Here is a 24,524-nt window from a genome sequence, read left to right as displayed (position 1 = left end):
TGCCCGTCCTCTGCTGAGTCTCCTCGCATGTCACTGTTGGTCATATTTATTGAGACATTTTTATTTTGAGACAGCAAAAGTACTCGCAGCCCAGCCCAGAGCTGTGAGCAGCCGATGCGGCTCCTACAGGGGGGCTGCTCTACAGTCTCACCTCACAGGGTTCAGTGACAGCCGGGGGCTCCATGCACTGCTTTCGGCGGACGGAGCGGCTTTCCAGGCCAAGCAAGCCGTGACTCTCCGTGCGGCGCTGCACCTACGGGCTGGTCGAAGTGTCACCGCGCGGCGCCGCGGAGCTGCCGGCCTGATGCACACCGCTGCGTTTCTAAGCAGAAGGCGGCGTTTCAGAAACTTTGTGGGAACACCATAGTGCTTTATGCATGAGTGCCGGCCGTCTGGAGCACAGCTACCCTCGGGAGCTCGCAGTATAGCGGGCGCCGTCTTTCACTGGTGTCTCTTGTTAGAGGGTGTAGGTTGTACCAGAACAGCCGTGGTGCTGCTAAGGCGTGTCCCCAGGCAGGGCTGCAGCCCCGCGCCGCGTACCCGCCCGCCGCGCTCGCCGAGCCCGAGCACGGCCGGCTGAGGGCGCGGCTGAGGCGCCGCCGGGGGGCGGGGCACACACCCGGGAATAACTGAGTGCAGCACCGCATTGGTTAGCGGTGGAGTGATTGACAGCGGCGGTGCTGCACGGTAGTTGGCCGCAGCTGGGCGCTAGGGGCGGGGCGGAACCTCGCGCCGGGACTGGCTGCTCTGTTGCTCGCCCGTCGCGCGTGCCGGCGGTGGGCGGGCCCGGCCGCGCTTATAGGCGGCTGGGCCGTGGGGCTCCATTGGCCGCGGCCGCTCGGACGGGGCGGGGCTGAGGGGAAGGTGCGGCGGCCCGGGAGCTCCGAGGCGGGGCTGGGCCCGGCCGACCCGGCGCGGGGGCCGCTCCGGCGCCGCTCTGGCACGGCGTGCGGCTTGCTCCGGCCCCGCGCAGCAGCGGCAGCCTCGGGGCTGGGGGGCGGTTTGCGGCTGCCGGAGTGCGGGCAGGGGGCGGGCGGGGGAGGAGAGGCGGCCGCGCGGATGATGACGGGGCTGGTGGGCAGCCCGGTGGCTGCCGTCATGCAGGAGAACTTCGGATGCGCCGTTGCCAATCGCTTCTACCAGCTCCTGGACGACGAGTCGGACCCCTTCGACATCCTGTGCGAGGCCGAGCGCCGCCAGCAGCAGCGCAAGAAACGCGACGAGGCGGCGGCCGCCGCCAGGAGAGCTGCCGTGCCCGGCGGTCGGGCGGGCTTCGGCAAGAGGGAGAATCAGAAGGAGCGCAAGCAGCCGGAGAGCTCCCCTGCCCCCGCGGCCCCACCGCAGCCAGGTACGCCGGCAGCGCCTCGGCGGGGCGGGCGGGACGGGCGGCTGGCGTGGCTTCGGAAGGTGCGGTGCCCGGTGCGGGTCCTGCGGCGCGGCGTGGATGGCCCTGGACTCTGCGCTTCTCCGGCCTCTTGGCAGCCGTAGCGTGGCGTGGCTTGGGTAGCGGTGTCACAGCGGGGCCGAGAAAACTGGGATCGTGGTGGGGTATGGTGGTGAATGCACCTGAAAGTCGCCTTGGAGAAAGCAGTGACACTTGGGCACGGTCGCGACACGATCTCGTGGAGCGCTCTCAGCCCAGAAGGCTTTGGATGTGTAAATGAAAACTTCAGTAATATCCCCAAGAGACAAGTGCAAGGGCATTAACTCCTATGCTGCAGCATTACAGCTTTCATGCTGGTTTAGCAGCACTGTTGCTGCCTTTTGTCGGTTGTCACCCTGGGCAGTATCCTTCAGTGTTTGAAGTTTCTAGGTATGTTTTCTCAGTACCTGTGAGTTTTCTGGCCTTTCAGTGTCTCCAGGGTTTTAACGGCTCCGGGAATCTGTGCTTACTTTGCCTTAAGCTTGCATTGGTGCACCAGCCTTTGAATAAAACCCTATTTCCTGGGGTAACTCTTCAACAAGGTGTTCAGGAATGGTCAGCTGCTGGGGTTTGATGTGTAATATTGCTTGGGGAAATAGGCAGTCAGTTGGCTTTTGTACCGAAAGATGATCTGGCACGGTCCTCTTTGCAGCGGGAGGCTTTGCTGGGCCATAGTTCCTTGCATTTGGAGGTGTCTTTGTGAGTCTGATTGTTACTACTTAACTAGTGTTGAGCTTCAGGTTGCTGGATTCACTGTTTAAAGTATCTGAGGGCTGGCTTATTGCTTCCAAATATTAAGACTCTTTGCGCAGAAGATTCTGGTTTTGCTCACTTGAGTTGTCAATTCCCGTTCTCCTGCAGGAAGCATGAAGTCTAACACATCTATTAATAATAATCTATTATTGAGATGTATTGTTCCTGTAGTAGAAGCTCCTGTTAAACTCACAGTAATTGTACTGTGTGTTTTAATGGCCTAGAAAAAGGCCTTTGAATTGGGGTTGTTGCTCCATCAAGTTGTTGGCAGTGCTACCAATTCTATTGTTTAGGTTTATGGTCTTACATTCTTCCCAACAGCATTTAGTTGACTTTGTGGAGCAGAGAATCTTCCAATACTAAATAGGTGCTAGCTAATGAACATCTTTGTAAATTGAGATATCAATAAGTTGTCTCTGTCTTTCTGGGCACTTATATGAAACTAGTATTTTTGAGGTTTCTCTGCAGTTATGTGGCTTTGTCAGAGATTATTGCCTCTAAGACCAATACTCACTCAGACTATACTAGCTTATTTTATTCAAAGGTTACTTTACTGTGGTTATCAACAGAAGGTGAAGGCGTTTGCTCAGAGAACAGCAAAGTCTTAAGTTCTGATGAAAGAGTTCTTGAACAAGAACTGGTGGCTATCAGTAACCTACCAGAATCATGGTAATAGCTGAAGACCATCCTTAACCTCCTGCTTGTGTATAGGCATCTTAATTCTGTGGTAATGCATAGTGGCCCTGTGGAGTGTCTTTGACTATTCTTTGCAACCTTGGTATTAAGAAGCTTATGTTCTCGTACAGAAACAGCAGGCATGTGCACCTTGGTTCAGTTTCCTACTCATTTAAAATGGAGAAAAGACTGCTGACTGTAGTATCCTTAGTGAAAGGGCATTAAGATCTATTTTAAGGAGAGTTACTTCTATATTTAAAAATGCACCTTCTTCTTTAAACATAGCAGCTGCTCAGGATTTTGTGTATGTTTGTCTTGGGCTTCTTAGGAAGTAAGAACTGTAAAAGTATAGCGTTTAGAATGCTAAACCAGTGTGGATAGTGAAGACTTGGTCTTGACTGTGTGGTCCTCTTTTAAATGTGCTGTCTTTACAAGTCTGCTCTGAAGGGCAGAGAACTCTGAGTAAGGGCAAATACACGGTTATGGTGTAGTTGACAAATGTTAAGTGAATGGCATGTTGAGAGAAAAATCTAGTGGTTTTTTGGAAGGCAGGTGGTCAACTCTTTATGTGGGCCATACAAAGTCGATTTGTTATTAGGATTCAGAAAATTTTTATCTAAGATTCTATCTAAGATTCGGGGGGCATCAGCTTAACAACTGAGAATGAGTAATCTCTGGGAAGGTCTTTGTACCTCCTCAGTTTGGCATAAAGCTTCTAATGATGAATGCATTGCTAGAAGAGTGCACCTTTGTTTGGGGAAATAAATAATATGGATTAAAATTACGAAATTGTGAACCTAATTGCTGAAAGTGGCTCCTTGTGAAGAGAGCCTTCATCATTGTAACATTTCAAATACTGGGGTGGTGTGATGTGGCTGATATGAAACCTTGTACAGGGAGAAGAGACATAGCTCCTTCAGTCTTTTCTCATAAGGCAGACTCACCAAACTTTTAATAATCTTCCCAGCCTTCCTTTGGATATTCTGCAGCCTCATCATCTTCATAACTCTCCTCTGGACCTGTCCAGACTGTTTTATCTAATTACTAGGGTGCTTGCTTGTTTGAGCTACAAAAAGTCTTGTTAAAAGTTTCACAGTTTTTGTTTTATTCTAGTAGTATTTCTTGAGCATCTGGAAAAAGTGTCTTCACCTTTAGAAAGATGTAAAGCAAATCTAGTCTTCTATCTTACAATATAAAAAGTTTTACAGTATTTAGAGACTTTTTGTGGTATTATGTTTTAATGTTTGAGTGGAAGATTTAGTTACCAGTTCTGTAAGTTAGCTTTTTTTATATAGTTCTTCACTGCCTTTTTTCAGAGGAGTTTTTACTAAATTTCTGGAAGTATTATCAATTTGAAGAAAACCTCCTAAGAGGATTTTACCAGATAATGCAGTAATTTGACCTTTAGAATCCAAACTGTTTATTATGAGTTGACACAACTGTAAGGAGACAATGTTTAAAGCTTGTTTTTTGTGGAAAAAATGGACTCCTATTTCATTGCCCCCAAACCGTATACTTTTGACCTTAAAGGTGTATTTTTTTTCTCTTCTTCTGATGCTTGTTTTGTGTTTTTTAGACTCTCTTAGCTGAGGAATTGTGTAAAGGTTGGTTGTAGGTATTGCAGCTCTTAAAATTGCACCACTTGATGTTAACTCAGTTCATTCTTACCACAGTGACCAAACTGCATTTGCCAGCTCTTTATTCAAAAGGCCCAGTTGCAGAGCTTGCATTCTTTACCGATCCAGGCAAATTAAATTTGTTGATCATGCAGTAATATGCTCTGTTCTTTTGAAATCTCTAAACCTTTTTTGCTAATACTTCTAAAAGGTTTTATTCTTTCATGTACATATGATGTTTCTGGTAACATTTATACATAGTTCCTGAAATGTTTGAGTTTTTAGCTATGGCTTTAAAATGGCATACAAAGTTTCTGTTGAATTTTATCTTAGACTGACTGCAATTTTCTTATTTTTTAAATAGTTTATCTTAGCATTCTTTCAACTACAGTATCATAAGGATTGTCTAGAGGAAATCTGTGGCAGGTGATTCTGTGATTCAATGAGTACTTGCACACATGAAAACAAAATACCACAGGATAGAGTCTAACTCCATGTGTCTTTCCTTGGTGGTGTGTTGCATGCAATAGCTGAAGCGTTTTTTTTTTTTTGGGATACTGTTATTCTTCTGCATATCATGTAATTAGCCATGCTTTAACAAAATTGTTTGAAATTTAGTATTAAAATTACATGGACACACACATTTAAAGGGGAGCAAGTAACATTGTTTTTGGAGTCATAATTCTGCTAGACTCCATAATATAGCAAAATAAGTGCCTGAAGGTGTGAGTTTCCTTTTACTATTTCCATTTATGAAGCTTTGTTGTAAAGGAAAACTAGTTGCCCACGTGTAAGTTTTTAAAAAAAGTTTATTCACCCCAGGTTTCCCACAGCTAAGTCTCAGACATCCAGTTTCTGGGAAAAAACCCCATTGATAATTACATGGTACTGCAGTAGGGACAGCTCAAGCCTGGTGCATCTCCAGAGTGACGCAGAGCATTGAAATCCCTGGGATTTTATACCCTTACAACCTATGCACCTGTTCTTTGCACAATTCACACACCTTTCATTCACCTCTTGCTCCAATGGCGATTTTTGTTTTATGATCTTCTTGTTCCTTATTGCATTCTTTCTCTGTAGCTGTTTTTATCTGGATGGGTTGCAGCTTCTGATGATAGCCATGACTTGTCCATCTTTTAGTTTGCACTGGTCTCAGGGCCTCCTTTCATTGTTGCAAAACAGTAGCATAAGACTCATTCAGCATTTCAAAGTGAAAGTTTGCAGCTTGTGGCCTTAAGCTTCAGCAACTTTGTCTGCTTGTGCTAAGCAAAACTACTTAGGCAAGAGTTAAAAGAATTCAGCTAACTAAATTCAGTCTACAACAGTTCTCTCTTTGTTTTTATTAAGCTTTTGCACTATTATGTTAGAAAGAACTCATGAACTCTTTCAAAGCGTTTAACTGCTATCCATAATGTCACATATAGTGTTATTACAAGTAACAGACATAATGTCCTAAAGCCTTAGTAGCAAAATAAGTACATAGTAGGATAGTATATGACTATTTCTATTTAGGTTCTAATTTGGATTTTTGTTTAAATACCTTAATACTTCAGTAATGCCATTGAGCATGCTTACTATTTTTCCCTCAAACCTTTTTTGCATTTATTTAACACACTGGGTCAACCATTGATATTCAAGAGTCTGGTCCTGGGTATAATTGTTTGTCAGACACTAGTCCTGTTGATGACAACCATAGATGCCGGCCAGTGTTGCATATCCCAAAGTACTACTCATAAACTTCAGGCTGTTATACATATATCTAACTACAAGGGTAGGTAATTTAATTTTTTTTTCATTTTTTTAGAGCCTTTTGTATGAGCTTAGAGAGTGTACTACAGGAATTTCTCTTGAAAGCTTAATGGCTACCAACTGCATTTGGATTTAAAATCCATCAGAAATACTATTTTCTGCTGGAGCAAGAGATTGTCATTCTTTTCATAGCATACCCATTGCATGACACACTCCAAAAGTGTACTTAGAATCAGTGTAAATAGTCACTTGCTGGTCATGTCACCACCAGGCTGCTCTTGCTAATTCGATTAATTTGGCCTCTTGGGCCATCACCAAGGATTGTAGAGGTTCAGTTCCAAGTACCTCAAAGTTTCTCACCAATGCATAACCCATGTGCCATTTTCCATTTACATAGTATGGAGATCGATTGGTGAGCAGTATAAGATCTAAGGTCCCCAGAGGCTGATTTTACAGATCTGTTCATAGCTGGCTGGAGTGAAACAGCTCATAACACTTGTGATGTGGCTCACTGTTGGAAGGAACAAATAGTAAAGTTGCTGAAAAACATGACATTCTTTTATAGTAAGTAAATGAATGATTTAAAATTCAGAACAATTTGTGTATTGAGGGGACGATATGTGTACAGCACGCTGTTTAAGAATCAGTTCCACTTTGGGTCATGCACAGAGTTATGTGACCTAGAACCAATATTCGTTTTACAGCTTGGAAAATCCTTTCTTTCTCTAGATTCCAATTCCACTTCCTCTGCCTTGATAACTTCTTTTAATGGTTTACTTAACTGCCCTAGTCCTGGTATTTGGGGTCTTCAGTACCCTACTGAAAATGTGCTTACAAAATTCCTTACAATTGTTTTCTTTGCTGGTCAAAGTATTTCTACCATAGCCTTGGACCTATTTTGGGTCTACTTTGTCCTTTTGAATTATACTGGGAAAAAGCATAGTTTTTCAAAGCTGAAGGAGGGTTTCTTCCCATTGTTGTTCGGAATTTTTGGGTTTTTTTAGATTTATGGATTAAGCTCTAGCTATGAGTTCTGCATAGGTGCTAATTTTACTCCACAACTTCGTGGATATGGTTTTCAACATTTCTAGTATTTTTAGCTCCTTTTGTAGGCTTTTGGTGATCACACTCTTTCCCATACTGATCTATTCATTCAGGCAACAAATATAAATCCATATCTAGGGTCTGTAAGAGGTCTCTTTGTAATAAGCATGCTGGGGAGTCTTCTGTCAATGTGAACGTGTTGCTGTTGAACCGCTAGCGGAATGAAGAGTCGAGAGGCTTCAGGTGATCAAAAGGATTCTGCATTTATTATTTATATTAACAATTTATATTGACATCATTGGGCCGTTCAGATTGGGCCAATTCAAAACCTCCCCTTAGGCCGATTGGCCAGGCTTGAACCACCTGTCTCCAAAGACCATTTCAATAACACAAAAACCTTATCTTTATAAATAAAACATAGAAAGAAGAAAAGTTCCCATGGGAAAGAATCTGTGTTGCCACATGAACCTTCCCCTAACACTCTTATTCCCAGTTGCTCTTTGCAAGAAGTTGTTTCCCTGAGCTTCTGAATTGCATGCCAGCTGCCAACACATCCTAATGCTCCTTACATTAGGGACAAGGAGAAACAGCTGGGTTTCTACTTAGCGTATAGTCACTGACAGCAGTTGCAAGCTGGGCTCCTTGTGGTGCTTGTCTAAAGTCAAGGCTTTCTACACCAAAAACTTTTAAAACTAAAAATTTGAAGAAGGTGAGAGCACACTCTCTCAGTAGGAGCAAGTGAAAAGACACAAAATGTAGATATCTCTTTCCAAAAAAAAGTCTCACTTGTTTGAGGATGGATTATATGGATAGAGAAACTTGCTGAGAGCTAGACAACAACACTGGAAAGGCAGCTAGATTTTTGCTGCATTGTTTTAAATCCGTCTGTTAATACACGGATATCCAGTGTCTGGGTAACCTAGCAATTTAGGTCTTGAAAATACAAGTTCTGCTTTTCCAGTTGCAAGTTCCATGGCACATGTTTATTAAAAACACTTCTCTAGAAAATCTTCTCATCTTAGTGCTGCAGTATTAGCAAAACTAATGCTGATAGTATTTTTGTGGGGATGATGGAAACTACTTAAGTATGTTCGGTCTGTATGATTTAGAGTTTTATCAATGTCTCATAAAACTGAGCTTTTTTTTCTGTAGCACTATCTAGTTCTAGTACCTGGTAATTTTAGTATTTACAGAGTCTTTCCCTCTAATAATAGCTCAACAAGCAATTTCCCTGCTTGTTCTGGGAAAATAAAAAAAGAAGCTGGGTTTGTTGAAACACTTTAAGCATCAGATTTCTTTACTGAATCCTCAGTTTAGAAAGTAAAGTGATATGCAGCTTAGCCAACAGACTGGGCTGCTGCAGTAACCTTCAAGGAAATCTGCGGTGAAGTGGAGAATGGTGGGACACATTCAGGTGAATACAGATTACAGATGTAACTTCTAAGACACCGAGAAACCACTTTAAAGAGAGGCTAAACTAGTTAGCCACGAAAGAGTGATCTTCAGTTTTCAGCATGATGTTTGTAAGGCCTCAAGTAGAATACCCACAAAACTCCAAAGTTTGAGTATTTTTGTGGTTTTGAAGAAAACAAAACTGCATACCAGTCTATATGTGCAAGCCAGAAGACAAAATTGGAGTATACTTAGAGAGATAGTTAATAAGCATTCAAAGTGTAGCCCAGTTCTTTTTAAGTTATTATGTCAGTGATATACAAGATTGCTCATGCTTTGTCTTGATTTTATTGCCTTGTTTTTTATGTCCCCAAAGGGAACTTGAGCTCTGTAAATTACACCGTGTTAGGACATGTACATAGCAGAAGATTAAAATTTTATGGTTTGTGCTGTCACTGCTGCCAAACTCCAGTCTGGTTTGCACTTACATACATGTGGAGCTGAAAGCTGGGCTGTTTTTGGAACTGATTCACAAGCAGGTCACACAAACTTCTGCCCTGAGGGTGACTTGTCTTACTGGAGAGATACAGGTGCTTCATACTGCTTTAATCTACTACTTCATGTCTGTGAAACTAGTTAAAGATGTTTTTGTGGCACTTGTTATCTGTATAAAATAGTCTTTCTAGTGTTTAGAATCCATCTGTGGTAATTAGAACTGCCTACTAGAATCAAAGTGAAATAGCCTTGCACTGAAATTGGTGTAGAACAGACTTCTTTGTCCAGTATGCTCAGTGCTGGTGACACATAATACGCTGACATATCTGGCAAGAAGACTTGTTTTGAAGTACTTCTAAGTGGTACTGGGTAACAGAACCAGACATTATCTTTTTAAAATGACTTCTGTATCTTTTTTTTTAGCATTGCTTTGCTAGTTCTAAGGAGCTCTTTGAATCTCAAGGTGAAATTGAGATTAATACTAAGTATGTAGGGATGGGTGTCTCTGACTATTGCATTCTTGCCAAAGGAATCCTTTTAGAATAACTGATGCTTCTCATAGCCAGTGAGATGATATAAAAGAAAAAAAAGTAGGCTTCTGCTGCAGTTGTGCATTCAGATCCAACCAAATAACTAAAATGAGGTCAGAAATTAGTAGTAATTTTTTCTGCAGTAACATTCCAATTTGGAATTAACACTTTTATAATTGGTAGTGTAGTTGAGATGTGCATAGAGCAGATGTTTCTCAACAGCATATACAATTCTGGTTTTTTTTTATTATTTTGCTTTGTGTTAAAGTGTTCTGATTCAAAAAGCTTACTCAGAAACTGGTTTCAAAAATTGTCTTTTATCCAGAGACTACATCATAATTTGGGGAATGCAAATATGCTCACTGCTCTAAGGCTCTAGTAACTCCAAACCTTGAGAAGAGAGAATTACTGGAATGTATTATGTCAAGTGTTTCGTAGTTTAAAGAAAAGCAAACCTTGAGTTTCTTCTGCACCACAGATAAAACCATCTTCTCTGTACAAATACCACTGTCCGTTCTGCATAATAAAAAGCTTTATTTACCACTTGTTCATCAAGTGGATAGTTCTTTGAAGCTTTCTCTTTATAGATGGTGTTAGACTTCGTCCTCACCACCAAAGCTTTGATCAGAAATCTTCTTATACAGGCACTTCTATGGGGCTATGAATTAATTTCCATCTTAATATTGTGACATCAAATAGCCTTTTTTCTCTCTATGTGCTAGCAACAGAGGCACAGTAGCCAGGACTGTCACTTGTCCACTAACCTGAGTTCAGTAATTTGCTCAGCTTTCCACAGGTATTTTTCATGGAAACTGTGGCTCAGTTTTGTTTGAGATTAACCTTTCTGTTCCTTGCTTGATTGACATACACTATTGGCTAAAAAAAGGTGTTGGTTTAAATATGGAGGCCTAGCAGGCAAAAAACGTTGCTTGCTTCTGCAGAGCTTTGTCCCAGGTAGAGCACAGAATCTGGGAAAATGGGAAAGGAAGCACATAAAGAACCTTAATCTTCTACATATATAGAGGCTGAATGGGAAAACTCAATATGTTCTCTTATAATGTACAGTTTCTTTCCATTCATTCTGCCCAAACTGATCCTCTCCAACCCCAAACGTGGCTGAACAAAACTCTAAAAAGCCTAAATATATTTTATCTTGGAATATGTTTATATTCTAGAATTAGTGGTGTTGAAGTCTTCTGACTTACTGCTTGGGTGTTTGCCACGTGAACTGAGTGACCTCTAGTGTTGATGAGTGGTCCTTTCCTCCACAGAACGGCAGTGTAAGGAGGTGACCCTGCTTGGGTTGTTTGATACAATAGCTGTGAGCTTAGAGGAGCTGGAGGCTCAGACTTCTAAATTGAGCTCTTCTGGGAGGAAGTGTGTTGTTTCATGGTGACCCTATCCATAAGGGTCCTCTTTCCCCTCACCTTCATTGCTTCTGCAGCCATCTTTCTAATGGAAAAATTAGTATTTTCCATTGAAGTGTCTCCACCTCATCCTGTACTACTCTTTCAAGATCCTTGAAAATGAAGAAACAGTTTTTATTTTCCTTTTCTATTACTTAATGGAAGCAAAATGAGATTTTTCTTTAGACTGTCTTTTCTCTGACCTGTGTCAAAACCCAGACTATTTTTGCAGGTTCATCAATACAGAAGGGAAAATAAGTGTCTTTCAAACAAACAGTGTCTGGCAACATTAGCTGTAAGGGCTTTTTAATATTTTGGTGGACTTGGGATTGGAGACAGGAAATCTGAATGCTGTATGATGTAATCAACTCACTACAGTCAGTAGTTTGGTAACTGCAACTGTGCTGCTATTGAGCTGTCAGTAATCTCTGTGTGTGTTTGTGTAGGCCTGAAGCGAACACCCAGGCGAGGAGAACAGCCAAGATTCAGTAACAGAGCAGCAGAGGGGAAGCAGGACAAAACTGAATGGAGACCATCTTTCAGGGAATACCGTCCCTATGGAGCACAAAGACAAGTGGAATTCACAGTGGAAAGGTATGTATCGTGCAGGGAGAGCTAAGGTCTCCCACAGAGGATCTGCACAGGGGTGGGAAGGAAAACCTTTCACGTTGTTAAAACAGATCTAATAGTCAGATGTGACTTGAAGGCATGGTTGTGTTATTAATGTGCAGGGTTGTTGCAAGACTATTTACTGCATGCCTGTCAGAGCTGTAGTTCCAGCTTCCTTGGAGGTTGAAGTGGAGCATTTTTGTTGAGTGTTAGAAATAGAAGGCAAAACTGAAATGTTAAGATTTGAAGCTGTACCCCCTAGTCAGCAGCATTTATAGTGTTTGTTTCTGAGCTCACATACCAAGCTTTACAGAACATGTGGGAGGTTCCAAGTTGGATGAATTTTACTGTTTAAACTGAAAACAGACCTTTGACATATTACTTACTGCTTGGACAGTGAATGCATATTGATTTTCCATTATTTGTAAGTACTAGAAAATTCCGCCTAAACCTTTAACACTTCAGAGTGTGGCTGTTCTTACTTTAAACGACAGTAGTTGATATTGAACAAGTTGTATGAAATTTTTAGCACTTGCATGTAAGTCTGCATTTAGATGGTGGAGCTGTTGTATGATGAAGTTATGAAGATTTGACAGTTTTATAAAGTTTTCTTTAATTTCTGTAATGTTTTCAGTGTTACCAATAAATAGCTGATCTTTCTGTTCCTATTTGCTGTAATAATTCCTCCAGAATTCAGTTTGCCCGTTTTTGACAAAACTAAAACAAGTGCAGTGTGTGCTGTATAAAGATGCACTCTAAAAATTGTGCACTAGCTGTTATATACTGATGTGTCCCGAAGCTGCACAGGTGTAACAGTGATTCTTTTTCTTCTTAGCTGTTCTATAAAACCAAAAATCTGACTAATTATCTTCTTTTTAGACCGGTGGAAAGATTAGACTGTGAAAGACCAATAAGAGGTCGTGGTGGAGGAAGAGGTGGAATGCGAGGTAGAGGAAGAGGTGGTGGAATAAACAGAAGTTTTGATGGCTTTGACCAAAGAGGAAAACAGGAACTTGAAAGACAAAGTTGGAATGATAAAATGTAAGTGTTCTGTGTGCTGTTTCTTACTTGGTATGCAAGTAAATAATAGTCAGCACTGCAGTACTGTCCTTTAGGTATTCAGTTCCCTTCTACAATATCCAGGTTGGCTGGCAAAAAGTTAATGCTGGTTTTAGTTTGAGGTCCAAACAAAAAAAAGGAAAAAAGCTCTTAAACTCACAGAATTGTTTTCCTCTCTAGCGGAGTGAAAACAGATGACAAAAAGGGTGGAGGTGGAGCTCGCAACTGCAGAACAGTTAAAGACTATATGAGGTACATCATATACTTGTGCCTGTGATAGTTCATAATTTTCTATGGCCTACATTACATCATCATCATTTTCATTAGTTTCATGTCCATTTTGAGTCTTATAAGCATTACTTTCAATTATTGTTGTGATTAATATAATTTTACAATTTTTCTAACTTGGCTCCTTCATGATGGTGAGATTAAATTGAAGCAAAGGCATGATGATGGTTGTTCACTTAAGACTGCCAGAATCTTTTGACTGGAGCTGAGTTGTCTTTTAATGGAAATAAGTTGTTATTTTGTCTGTCAGGTAAGTGGGACTCTGGTATTTAATGGAATTGCTCAAAATGCTGATTGAGATTCAAACTCTGTTTATGGGCTTAAAGTCCTGTCTCTTTTTTTAGTTTTGTGGATAATTTCTAAATTGCAAACTGTAGTACAATTCAGTGTGTCTCTGAAAGTAATATTTAGCTGATTGTACCATTGAACTACATTTTAAAGTGCTAGGAAATCAGTGGCATAATGTGATTAATGGCCACTTGGAGTAAAAAAAAATCAGGTATTTTCCATTCAGTTCTGTATATCTTTAATGCTACTGGTTTCTGTTAAGATTTGTTAAGGCTCACTGATTATGCTGGCTTTTGTCTATTCTTTGCACCTAGCAGTATGTTAGTCTTTCCAGTAGCTTTTGTTCCCATATATGTCTTTAACTGAATGCTGATAAACGATGGAGAGAAGGCAGTTCTTTGAACTTATAGCAAATATCTTTGTCCATATACGCATTCATTGACAAAATAGTTTTAAATGTAAAATTTTATTCTAAATTAAAATATATGTTTTAAAACTTTAAAACTCAGACAATCATGCTAAAAGTTTAAAAAACACATCGTGGATGAATAATTTTTGGGTCTTAATTCAAATTCTTCTGAGAGATTTTACTAACTTTTCTCCCTTCTACAGAATTTCATACTACGAGTACATTGGTTAGTTACTCAGGCTTTTCATAGAATTGGCTAGGTTAACACATAGTTCTGTTATGACAGTTTTCTGCATTTGGTTAACTAGTTTTGTACTATCTCCTGTAGAGTATCAGGGAAGGCTTCATAAAGTTACAAGGTATTCAGTGGCCCTTATTTTTTTCTCCCTAGTTAAGTTTTGGTTTGGAGGCTTTTTTTGTTTGTTGTTGGGTGGGGTGGTTTTTTTTTTTTGTTTGTGTTTTTGTTTGATTTTTTTAGTTCAGTAGCATCAGAACTTATATCAATGTTGTCTTTTGATGTGGTAGAATGACAAAATTAAAGCTCTATGAACAATTCTAAAAGCATGTTTGTACCCTAATTGTGCTAATTATGTGAGGCTAAAAGGTGTTAATTTTAAATATATATGCCTTCTAGTGGAATGAAAATAAGTTACTGCTGTCATTTGACAGTGAATTAAAGTCCATGTTACCAAAAATACAAATTTTTATTTTTTAAAAGAGGCAAAACCACAAACCCAAAAATCAGTGTTATACTATGATTAGTATTCATGATTGAATTATTCCATCTTCATACATGCTTTTCAATTCTTTTGTTTAAAGGAAATAGAAGTTGTATTTTCCTAATATTCCTTGTTTTGTTAGTTGCTCAACTAGTCACTATGTAGATTTTTCTGCTTATGATCAAGGAGTTTTTCCTTTTTTTTTCCTTACCAAGTAATTCTGGGAAAAAAAGTGACATATTGATAGATTTTTAATTTTTTTTAAATTTTTTTTTCCCAGTGTAACTAATGAAGCCTTTGTGGTTTTGTTTTGGTTTTTTGTGTGTGTTTTGTTTTGCTCGTACTGTTTTAGTGGGATAGAACAGACTGCACCTGTGGAAGAGACCGTGGAAACTCCTGAACAGCCAAGGACATCTGAAGGAGAGCCTCTGAGCAAGTACAGTCAGACAAATATTTTCTTTCTAAATGCAAAGGAAACAATTAAGTCTTACTGATGTGCTTGTATTGAGGGGCACACTTGAAATGTGAACTGTTAAGTTTTACTAGTGCACATATTTGAAAATAGAAAAGCTTTGTCTATATTTGAGTATAGCAAATGCATCCCTAATTCTGACTAAAACTTGATTTATACATTTAGAGGTTGCGTTTAATTGCACCGTGGTGTGCAATTCTGAAATTTCTGCAATTCTGAGAAAAGGCATTCAAGTTACCCATGCCATCGCACAAACACATTTAAAATACACTGAGATAGTCTAAGTCTGTATTCATCAATCACTAATGTCATGCAGATATCGTCTGTTCTTGAGAGGGCATGGCAGAACTTGGAAGAACTTTCTGGAAATTAAGTGAGACTTAGAAGTAGAGAAATTGAGAGAGAAATCTGCCCCTCATCTTCTGGCTTTCATTCCAACCAGAGTCACAGCAAATAAACAATAGCTTAAGAAAAAGTGACTGGACAATCTTGCCCAAGTAAGAGACTTGAAGAATAATTAAATAGCAAGTGGTGAACATTTCCTAATGAGTGAAAGATGGTCAGTGCAGTGTGTTAAACTCTTCTGTTGCTGTGAAGCCTTTTTTACCTCATGATGCAGCTCCAGTTACTAGTGATATGGGTTCATTTCTTAATTATAAAATTAACTAGACTACAAAACCCATTTTATATGTTCAGGTTGGTTAACCCTGTAGGAAGTTCAGTTGATAAGCTTTGATTATTTTGATTTTGGGATAGTTTTTAATATATAGCTAAAGGTGTACATGCATGGGGAAATCTGTCTTTAAATGACTAATGACTGAATTTCCAAAAAAACTTTTTCTTGACTTAGATCAGATGGGTAGTATAGATACTGTCAAAATTGCACTGTATTAGCTAAATATGAGAACAGTTATTCAGCTTTTTTTTTATTTTATTTTGTCAATTGCTGCTGCCTTCACTTGTTTCATGTTTGTATTTATTTCTACTTCAATTCAAGCTCTTTGTAAATATATTCCAATATCAGTTCCTTGTAGAGCATAAGGCATGAGAAGTATATACAGTGGAAAAAGCCTCTGGCAGAATCTGCCAGTTATCTTTAATTCTTTCATATTTCTTAGAGGTCACTAGGTATTCAGTCAGACTGGGAGCCTTTTGGGTGATTTTACTGCAGAAAAAAAAATGTTTGGGTTTTTTAAATTAACTTAGGAAAGATCCACTATAAATTTGTATGATTCAAGAAAGCAAGTAACCTGCAAGTACAAAATTCTGCACTGTTGATTCTTTTCAGTGCAGTAAACACTGTCCCAAAGGCTTACAATTCTATATACAAAATATGAGCTACAGGTATCACTGCTTTTAGCTTTCAGGGCTTGGTGACACTATGTATTTTAAAACAGGAGACATTGTGTGAATAGTGCCTAGGTCGTTAGGGATGGTGGTATGGCATACACCTTAACAAGGTGGAATTGTTTTAGTGTTTAAAAGCAAAAGCTGGTATGATATGGGGTTCAAGCTTCAGGATGTATTTAAAGGTATTACATACTTGGGTTGCCCCTGCTGTCCAGATAACACCAGTTAGGCTACTGTCTGCTTTTTCTACAGCCTCATTATTATAAAGAGTTGTGTGTTTGCTTGGGCTGCTGCTAAGATCTCTCATTTTGATTCTAAAATGCAGTGACTGCAGAGAAGCCATGTATTTTCTGCTGCTTTATTGCACTTGTGTGCTTGCTTTGAGAAAGAGATTGAAGAGCTGAGTTTTGTTTCTTTTCTCATTCTCTTTCTTGTTGTAACTGTTTCAATTTAAAGTTAACTGTGAAAAAATGTAATCCTGGAAGGTGGCCATAACCTGTCTGCCTGAAGATGCTGTGTAGCTTTCTGGTGTGGTACTGGCTAATTTCAGTGCAACACTGGAAAAGAGGTTCTATGGGCTTCTGTAACTTAAAAGATTTTGCCTTTAGGATTCAGTTTTGCCATTCCTGAGCTTCTGAATGCTTGGTATTGTGGGATAAGGGTTTCTTTAATGCTTTTGCTATATAAATCAGAATTTTTCCCATATCCTTGAATTTTCTTGAGTGTATCAACAATATTTGTCTAGTTATATCATCCCAAGCTGCATGCTGATAGCTGGGGGTTGTTTTGCTGCAAAAACAAAACCTAACCTTAACCCTGTATAAAATACTGCTAGTACAGAAGCATAAACTTTCCTCACAGCTGCTTTCTGTTGAACTTTTCTTCACAGTCCAAGCAATGTAACACTTCTGTTGACCAATTCAAATTAATAGATTTTTTTGTTTTATTCAGTACAACACATGAGCTAATCAATTACTATTCCTAAAGGTATTTGCAGAGCTTGTATTTGTTCTGTGGGGTTTTCTTTTATTTTTTCTCATGTGATAGTCTTCCTTTTTTGTGGAGCTATGTATTGTTTTGGTTATGTAATAGGAAGCTTTAACAATTTATCTTCAAGGTTTTCTAGCTATTTACCTCATTTGTTTATTTGTTATTTGGTGGTTTATTGGTTTTTGTTGTTCGCTGATGACATAAAACTATTCATACATCAGGCCAGAGCTTCATAAGTATTTGATTCAGTGTTTTTCTTCTGTAGTAAGTTTCTTTAATCTTTGTTTGGTCTTACCTTGTTTAACTTTAAATTTTATGATAGCCAGTGATAATGGTCTTGTAAATAATGTTTAGTGGGAAAGCTTCGTGTCATTGACTTCTTGATAAAAGCTGGATAAGCACTTGCTTTGTGCAGCTGAATAATACAAAAACTGATCTGAGATCTGCTGTCATTATTTTTAATGTTATGAATCTAATAGCAGCATAGCTAAATGGAATTCCTCTCTATTTGCATTTATTCTGGTAAAAAGAAAAGGTATTTTGTTTACTGTGTGCACAATAATCAAGGCATAGTTAAAGGGTTGTGGTCATCCATTGCAAACACTGAAGCAGTAGGGACCATTACTGATGTCTCTCATTTAGTGATTTGGTAGGACTTTCATTGTGAATTCACATTGTTCACATCCAGAGGTTGTGCTTAGTTGTCTGGCAGTGTTTTGTAAGCATCATGCTGGTGTGCCAAGGAACTTTTTAATTTGATTAATGAAAATGCACACCAAGCAGTTACTAAATGTGTAAGGTTAGAAGGTAGAAAGTAATGCATAGAGTAGACTTCCATGCTGGCTTGGTGCCTAAAATAACTTGCTGCAATTGAGTTTCTGTCCAAAATGTGCTATGTAGGTTTCTGTTGCTGTGCTTCACTCATAGATGTTTCCCCTTGGGAGTCTTGACATCCTAAAACAAATTTGTACTGCTAATAACCTAGCAGTTAAAACCGTCCTTTGGAGTAAAAATCAAACTGTACTTTGCAGTTGAAAAAACCAAATATTTGCAGTGCAAATCCACAAGTATTGGCTTTGGAACTGGCAAGTGGGTGTTTTTTGATGTATGTGTACTTTCCAAAGCAATAGCTCTGTTTGCTTTTTGAGAGATCAAATCGCTGTGTGGTCAAATGTCCTCATGTTATCTTATGATCATAGCAATTTAGACCTGAAAGGGGTCTTTCTGACCCAAGGCATGACCAATTTTAATTGTTACTTCTCATACACGTCTAGTTGATATTAATGTAGTCGGCTGTTGGAGATTTCAGTGTCCCCTGATGATCTTTCTAATACTTAGAAAATAGTAGCTATTGTGTAAAGTTTTTTTTTCTCCTGGATGTCTTGCCTTAATGTCATGGTTATGCAAAACTTTTTTTAGCATTATATGTTTCCTTTGCACATGTTTAAAGGCTTCCAATGTACATCAGGTGTTTTAGATCTGTCTTGCAGTACTATTGTGGACTTCTCACCTGTTCCCACAGGTGGAAAAGAAGTTTTGTCTTATGTATCTTGTCATATCTGTGTGTCTTACAGACATAAAACCTTCTGTCTTTACAGTTTAAAAATATGCAAGGCAGCCTCTGACACATTCAATATATTTTTCTAGAACATATCATCATTGTACTTAGTGACAAATGAAAATTTGACTAGGATTAATCTGGTTTTCCCGAATGATAAATACTGTCTCCTTGGCTGTTACTACATTAGACAAAAAAAAATTCAAGGGAGCATGTTGTGAAATTAACAAAGTACATGTTAATAATTACCTGGAAGATCCCATGGTGTGATCATTGTATCTTTTTGATGACTGAAAGCTACACTGAAACATGAATTCATCTCCTATTGTCATTGTGCAGTGACACAAAGTCAATGACACCATACACTTGAGGTGTTTTAGAACTGCTGTCTGTGCTTTTTTTTTTTTTTATTGTGGCTGTGTTTCCTAGGGGTAGATTGACTATTAAACTGTAGGGTTAAGAATATACCAGATCAAAAGGCAGAGTGATTTTTGTCTAGAATCAAGTGCTTGAATTTAGGACGAGACTGGATGAGTACTAATACAAGAGGGTGCAGATAGCATTTGTTCATATGACTAATTTCAAACAGTATATAAACATACACTCTAATTTACATGAACGTAAAACTATCATACGTGAAGTTACTGTGGGGAGTCAGTGAAATTAAGGACAACAATTTCATGAGAAACATTCTAAATGTTTTGTTTAATATCCTTACTTTGGAGATTAGTGTTCTTTTTTATCCTGATATGTTGCAAGCTTATGGTTTTTACTTTAAAACTATGAACCTCTAGAGTTGGTGAAGGAGAGCCAGTGGAAGAAGTGGTTCAAGAAATGACGTTAGATGAGTGGAAAAATCTTCAGCAGCGGAATCGACCAAAGCCTGAATTCAACATCCGGAAGCCAGAATCCACTGTTCCTTCCAAAGCAGTGGTGATTCACAAGTCAAAATATAGTAATGATGTAAGCACTGCCTCAGGAATTCTGTAAACTCTCCTTTATGCCCAGCGTTAGGAAACTGTCTCTATTATATTCCTACTAGTTCTAGAATAATCTGAATAGGCTAGAAAACAGTATCTAAGCTTTATTACTCTAATGGCATGTGCCCCAGAACTGGCTTTAAACCATGTTCAATTTTTTTGTCTCAGATCATCACACCCATTTTCCATGCAAATATGTAATATATCAAGTTATTCTAACTTATGGCTCAGCCATACTGATATAAAATGTGTTCTTGCAATATAAAACATGTGTTCTTGCTGCTGCCACCTGTATAGGTCTCTGGTAATGCTGCTAGAAAAACTTGGTTTACGGAACTTGGCTTACTATGCACTTGTTTTCCGCAGTTTGAATCCTGTTTAGCTTACTTGCCAGTACACATCTGCATGTGTCTCATTGGGCACATGTATCTCATTGGAAATACGATTTTTTTTTTTTTTTTAGGTTTTTGATTGTTTTGTTTTTTTTGTTTTGTTTTTTGGGGGTTTTTTGGTGGTTGTTGGTTTGGGTTTTTTGGATCCCACATCTCACAACTAATGCTGGAGAGCTTGTGGTGCTGGAGTGTGCAGCCCCCTGCCACTTCCCCTAAATTTTATTCCATTATATTATTTAGATTGAAATTTTAGGGAGAGCTACTAATTCTGAGGAGAGAGGGGAAGCTTCTTTCAGATTCTAGCTTACCTGGATCTGAGATTTTGGGGGGTCACAGAAGTATGTGTTTGTAGTCTAGCATGATGGGATTTTGATCCTTGAAGTCTACATGCATTTATGAATACACATATTATCTTTTCTCTAGTTATAATATTAGCATCAGAACTTGCTTAATCACTTTAGATCATTGAGCCTGCGTTCTTTTTAGTGAGACTTTTAAGGTCAGAGTTGCCATTATCCTCTCTTTGTTTTCTGAGGGAGGTGGTGGTAGGGGTGGGGAGAATATCTTCCACAAACTCCGAAAAGAGAATACAAGTGTGTGAAGAATGCATACAAGTTTCTCTTCTTTTTGCCCATGAAGTTTCTGTTCTCCGAATATCAAGAGACCTTGTTAAAATGAACACAGAATAGAAGTTCTGTGTTCATTTTAACAAGGAACAGTGTAACAATGTAACATTACCGGAACTGTGTAACATAGGCAAGTGAAATCCGTGAAAAGTGATTCATCATTGTATGGGATGAATTAACATGTACTTTATCATTACTACAGTCCACATTAAAGTTGTCCTGGGAAATAGTCTATCGACTAGCTACTAGGAGCACACAGTTAAAACAGTAATCTCATAGCTTCAGGCATGTAGATGAATGTATCGATTTGGTATGGCCTTTTAACAATTACTTGGAGATAACTGTAGGAGTAAGTAGCTTAGTCTGATTCTCTAGTCCCTTTGAAAACCTCCTAGTTTATATTTCTGAAAACCTCTTCAGAATTAGGGAGCTATACGGAAACTTTTGTTGCCCGGAATATCTGAGCCAACAAAGGCTTCCAGGCATCTGGGAATCTGCAATTACCTCATCTGTGTTAAAATCCTGTGCAAGTTAAGGCCTGTCTTCTATTCCAGAGACCATCTTGGTTCATCTAGTGCTTAGTCTGTAATACTAGTGTGTATGTGTATCTGGGAGGGAAGCTCATACATGGAAACTGTAGGCTTTGACCAGATTTTCTTTTTAGTTGCAAAAAGGAGACTTTGAAGATGATTCTCATGTCTTTCGAAAACCGGTGAATGATATAACATCTCAGCTGGATATTAATTTTGGGAGCCTTCCACGCCCTGGCCGTGGATCAAGAGGAGCACGAGGTGGTCGTGGTCGAGGCAGAAGAGCTGAAGAGATAGGACCTCGACCAGAAGAAGTGGTAATGAATTTTATTGTTGCTTTTTCTTCCCTCTTTGGGTTTTTTTTTTTCATTGGTGGGGTTTTTTGGTGGCTTTTTTGGGGGGGAGAGGGTTGGGTTTTTTGTTTGAAGGGGGTTTTTTTGTGGTTTTTTTTGTTGTTGTTAATTTGGGTTTTTTGGTTTTTGTGGGTTTTTTTTTTTCTTTTTTTAGCTTTGATAGTGTTTGTGTGTACATCCTGCCCCTTTCTGTGTGGAGTTTTTGTTTCTGTAGTGACAGACTTGTTTCTTATTTCTCTCATAGTACGTTGTCCTGCTTATTGGGTTCCTGGCCTGTATTATGTTAGTTGAAATAAAATACTGATTCATGCTCTCAGCTGTTAGCGCATACTTTGGAAAATGTCTGATTACTAGACCTTTTGAGGATTTGTTTCTGCAATGAGTTTTGATATAAATTGGGAAGTAATTAAAATGACTAAAGATTTGTATCTCTTTGAAAAATTCCAGTGTAGTACAGTAATGCTTTGATCTCTGACAGTGAGATCAGTAAATCTGTGATCCTACAGAATGATTCATGAGTTCAATATAGCCATTATAAAAAAATTTCCACTTATCTTCTCCTTTGGAAAAAAAAATCAAAAAACATTTGCGCACTGGAAAATGGCATCTTTATTCTTTGTACTAGCAGAAGTCTTACTGTGACTAAAATGCTTTAAGATCAGGAACTTTCAGAATAATATGGAAGTCTTGATGCATTTGCTTAATCTGAAAGAAAAAGTTCTTTATAGTGACAGATCAAAGAGATAAGAGATTAAAACTACAACCCAGTATGTTCAGTAGTTGTAGAATGTACAAATATAGTAATGCTCCTTCTGAAAATATGCAGTGTTTTGCTCGAGACTGCTTTACTTTTCTTTTTCATTCAGCACTGCAGAATTGTGACCTTCTGGTTCTCTCTAGGCAGTAGATTAGCATTATAAATACATTCACACTGGAAAAAATGATAGTTGGCATAAGTTCTGAGATAAATGTTTAACATTTTTGGTAGTGATGGATACAATTTGAGTAGTAGCATTTGAATAGAATTAACCCTTTTGAGGTTAAACATGTATACATGGCTGTAAGATACTTTTGAAATGCATTTATTTTTATAAAACTTTTTTTCTTACTTTATAGGTGCAGCTTGTTGCTCCAAATCCTGATGATCCTGAGGATTTTCCAGCTTTAGCTTGAAGAACTGTCATGAATGGTGGTATCTCAAAGTCAGTTTGTAACTGTGAAGAGACCAGTTTTATGCTGGTGTGGATTAAGGAAGCCTGTTTCCTTCTGAAAAGTTGTTTGGGTGTTTGGTGTGAAGTTATTGCAGCTGTCTGCTAACAGAGTAGGGTTCTGGAAATATGGGTGGACCAGGATCCTGTCACAGGTTCCAAAGTCTGCCTCCATTTGTGAAACCTGTGGGAGGGCTTACAGTACTTCCCTACTAGGCTTCAAGAGAAGTTAATGGGAAGAGTGTTTAAAAATGTATATATAGAAATTATATCAAGTTCTCCATGACACCATGGTGAAATGTAAACTGTACAACACAATCTACAATTGGGCTTGGGACTCAATTTCACTGTAAATTTGAAAGCTCTTTTTTTGAGTGAAGTGTATATTTCAGACAGTTGCAAGTTGCAGTTCTTCAGAGTTTGGCAAATAAAGGAGCGTACACATTGGTTTGGGTTTGAGGTATTATTTTAAGAAGTCAGAGTGGTAGGTAAAAGCTTTTGCTATTTCAATGTAGTCTGGGGGAAAAAAAGGGGGGGTTAAAAACCCAAACCCTAAACTGCAATTTGTACTCACAAAAAAAAGTGAACTTCTCTGTAAATGGAAGTGATCTTTAAAATCAAGGCAGCACTTATGCTTTCAATCAACACCTAACCATAAGTCCTACTTCAGTAACAAGGTATAGTCTGCAATTACTTTGAAGATAAAGTAAAATAAGAATTTTGATCTAAAGACAGAACTAAATTAAGTTTTTAATTTTAGCAGGAGCAACTGCAAACTAAAATGTTTCATGCCTTACCAAGAAGCTTGTGACATTGGGGATGATTTAACATACTTGAGCCAGATTTTCTAGCTTGTTTCCTGTCCAAGGGGATACTCAGAGCCATTCTGGGGGATCTGAGAGAAGCAAAAAATGGTGCCAGAGGTGATGACAGAAAGAAATGAGGATAAGCACACTGGACATTTTGGAAGTAGCTGTCAGCCTCACAGGAGTCTTCAAATGCCTGGTCAACTTGAACACATTCTTTCAATTTACTGGGAAAGCAGATGAATATAAACCTTTTGCTTTTTCGAGTTATGTGCCTCACTTCTAAGCAGTCTTCTTAGAGAGCAAACTGTGGATGAGACTCAGAGTAAAAAGAAGTTCTGCTTAGGAGTAAGCTGTAAGAATACTCAGAATTTTAAAAGACTTTTCTCACTGATGAGGCTTTACTCAAATAGGATGCAACTGTCCTAGAAAGACTTTTCTATATGTCCCAAACAGATGGTCTGCAGAGTAGTTCAGGCCAAAGGATTTTTTTGCATTGTTGAATTATTTATATGACAATTTGCTGTAACATGGGATTTTGTATTCCACAAGAAATTAATCTTAGTGGCATAGAGATGCTCTGACTTGTAGTAGGATGAATGCACAAAAGTGCTGCTGTTAGAGGAACCCATGCTGCTGCTATTTGAGTAATTGAATTGGATGAAATAATGCATGACTCCTTCACTTTGTAGTCAGAAGATGTTACTTGAAATTGCTGCAGTTTAAGATTTAACTGCTGCTGCCCCTTTAATAGATACTGTTTGTTTCTGCCAAAAATGGCAATTTAATGAATGTGGAATGGAA

General features: G+C 39.0%; 1 protein-coding gene across 3 annotated transcripts; it reads left to right on the top strand.

The window, feature by feature from the left end:
- Nucleotides 1–845: 845 nt before the first annotated feature.
- HABP4 (hyaluronan binding protein 4) lies at nucleotides 846–23,361 on the top strand. Of its 3 annotated transcripts, XM_085042455.1 has the most exons (9): nucleotides 846–864; nucleotides 1,083–1,348; nucleotides 11,530–11,677; nucleotides 12,572–12,733; nucleotides 12,932–13,003; nucleotides 14,808–14,891; nucleotides 19,620–19,788; nucleotides 21,488–21,670; nucleotides 22,823–23,361. In XM_085042455.1, the coding sequence occupies exons 2-9, from the start codon at nucleotides 1,099–1,101 to the stop codon at nucleotides 22,877–22,879; spliced, it is 1,125 nt and encodes a 374-aa protein (XP_084898581.1). In that variant the 5' UTR covers nucleotides 846–864; nucleotides 1,083–1,098; the 3' UTR covers nucleotides 22,880–23,361. The 3 variants fall into 3 exon arrangements, with proteins under 3 accessions (XP_084898581.1, XP_084898580.1, XP_084898582.1); XM_085042454.1 differs by lacking the exon at nucleotides 846–864 and having other exon boundaries at nucleotides 1,014–1,348; XM_085042456.1 differs by lacking the exons at nucleotides 846–864; nucleotides 12,932–13,003 and having other exon boundaries at nucleotides 1,018–1,348.
- The last annotated feature ends 1,163 nt before the right edge of the window (nucleotides 23,362–24,524 follow it).

This window comes from Lichenostomus cassidix, chromosome Z, assembly GCF_008360975.1.
Source record: "Lichenostomus cassidix isolate B80296 chromosome Z, HeHo_3.0, whole genome shotgun sequence".
Taxonomy (NCBI): Eukaryota; Metazoa; Chordata; class Aves; order Passeriformes; family Meliphagidae; genus Lichenostomus; species Lichenostomus cassidix.
The sequence above is the reverse complement of the archived record's forward strand: the minus strand, read 5'-3'. Positions and strand labels throughout refer to the sequence as shown.

What these genes read in the sequence shown, in the direction of transcription:
- HABP4 (XM_085042454.1), top strand. Translation starts at nt 1,060, where the DNA reads ATGATGACGGGGCTGGTGGGCAGCCCGGTGGCTGCCGTCATGCAGGAG. An exon ending in GTGGAATTCACAGTGGAAAG is followed by an intron (nt 11,678 to 12,571) that starts GTATGTATCGTG and finishes TCTTCTTTTTAG; the next exon opens with ACCGGTGGAAAGATTAGACT. An exon ending in GACCTCGACCAGAAGAAGTG is followed by an intron (nt 21,671 to 22,822) that starts GTAATGAATTTT and finishes CTTACTTTATAG; the next exon opens with GTGCAGCTTGTTGCTCCAAA.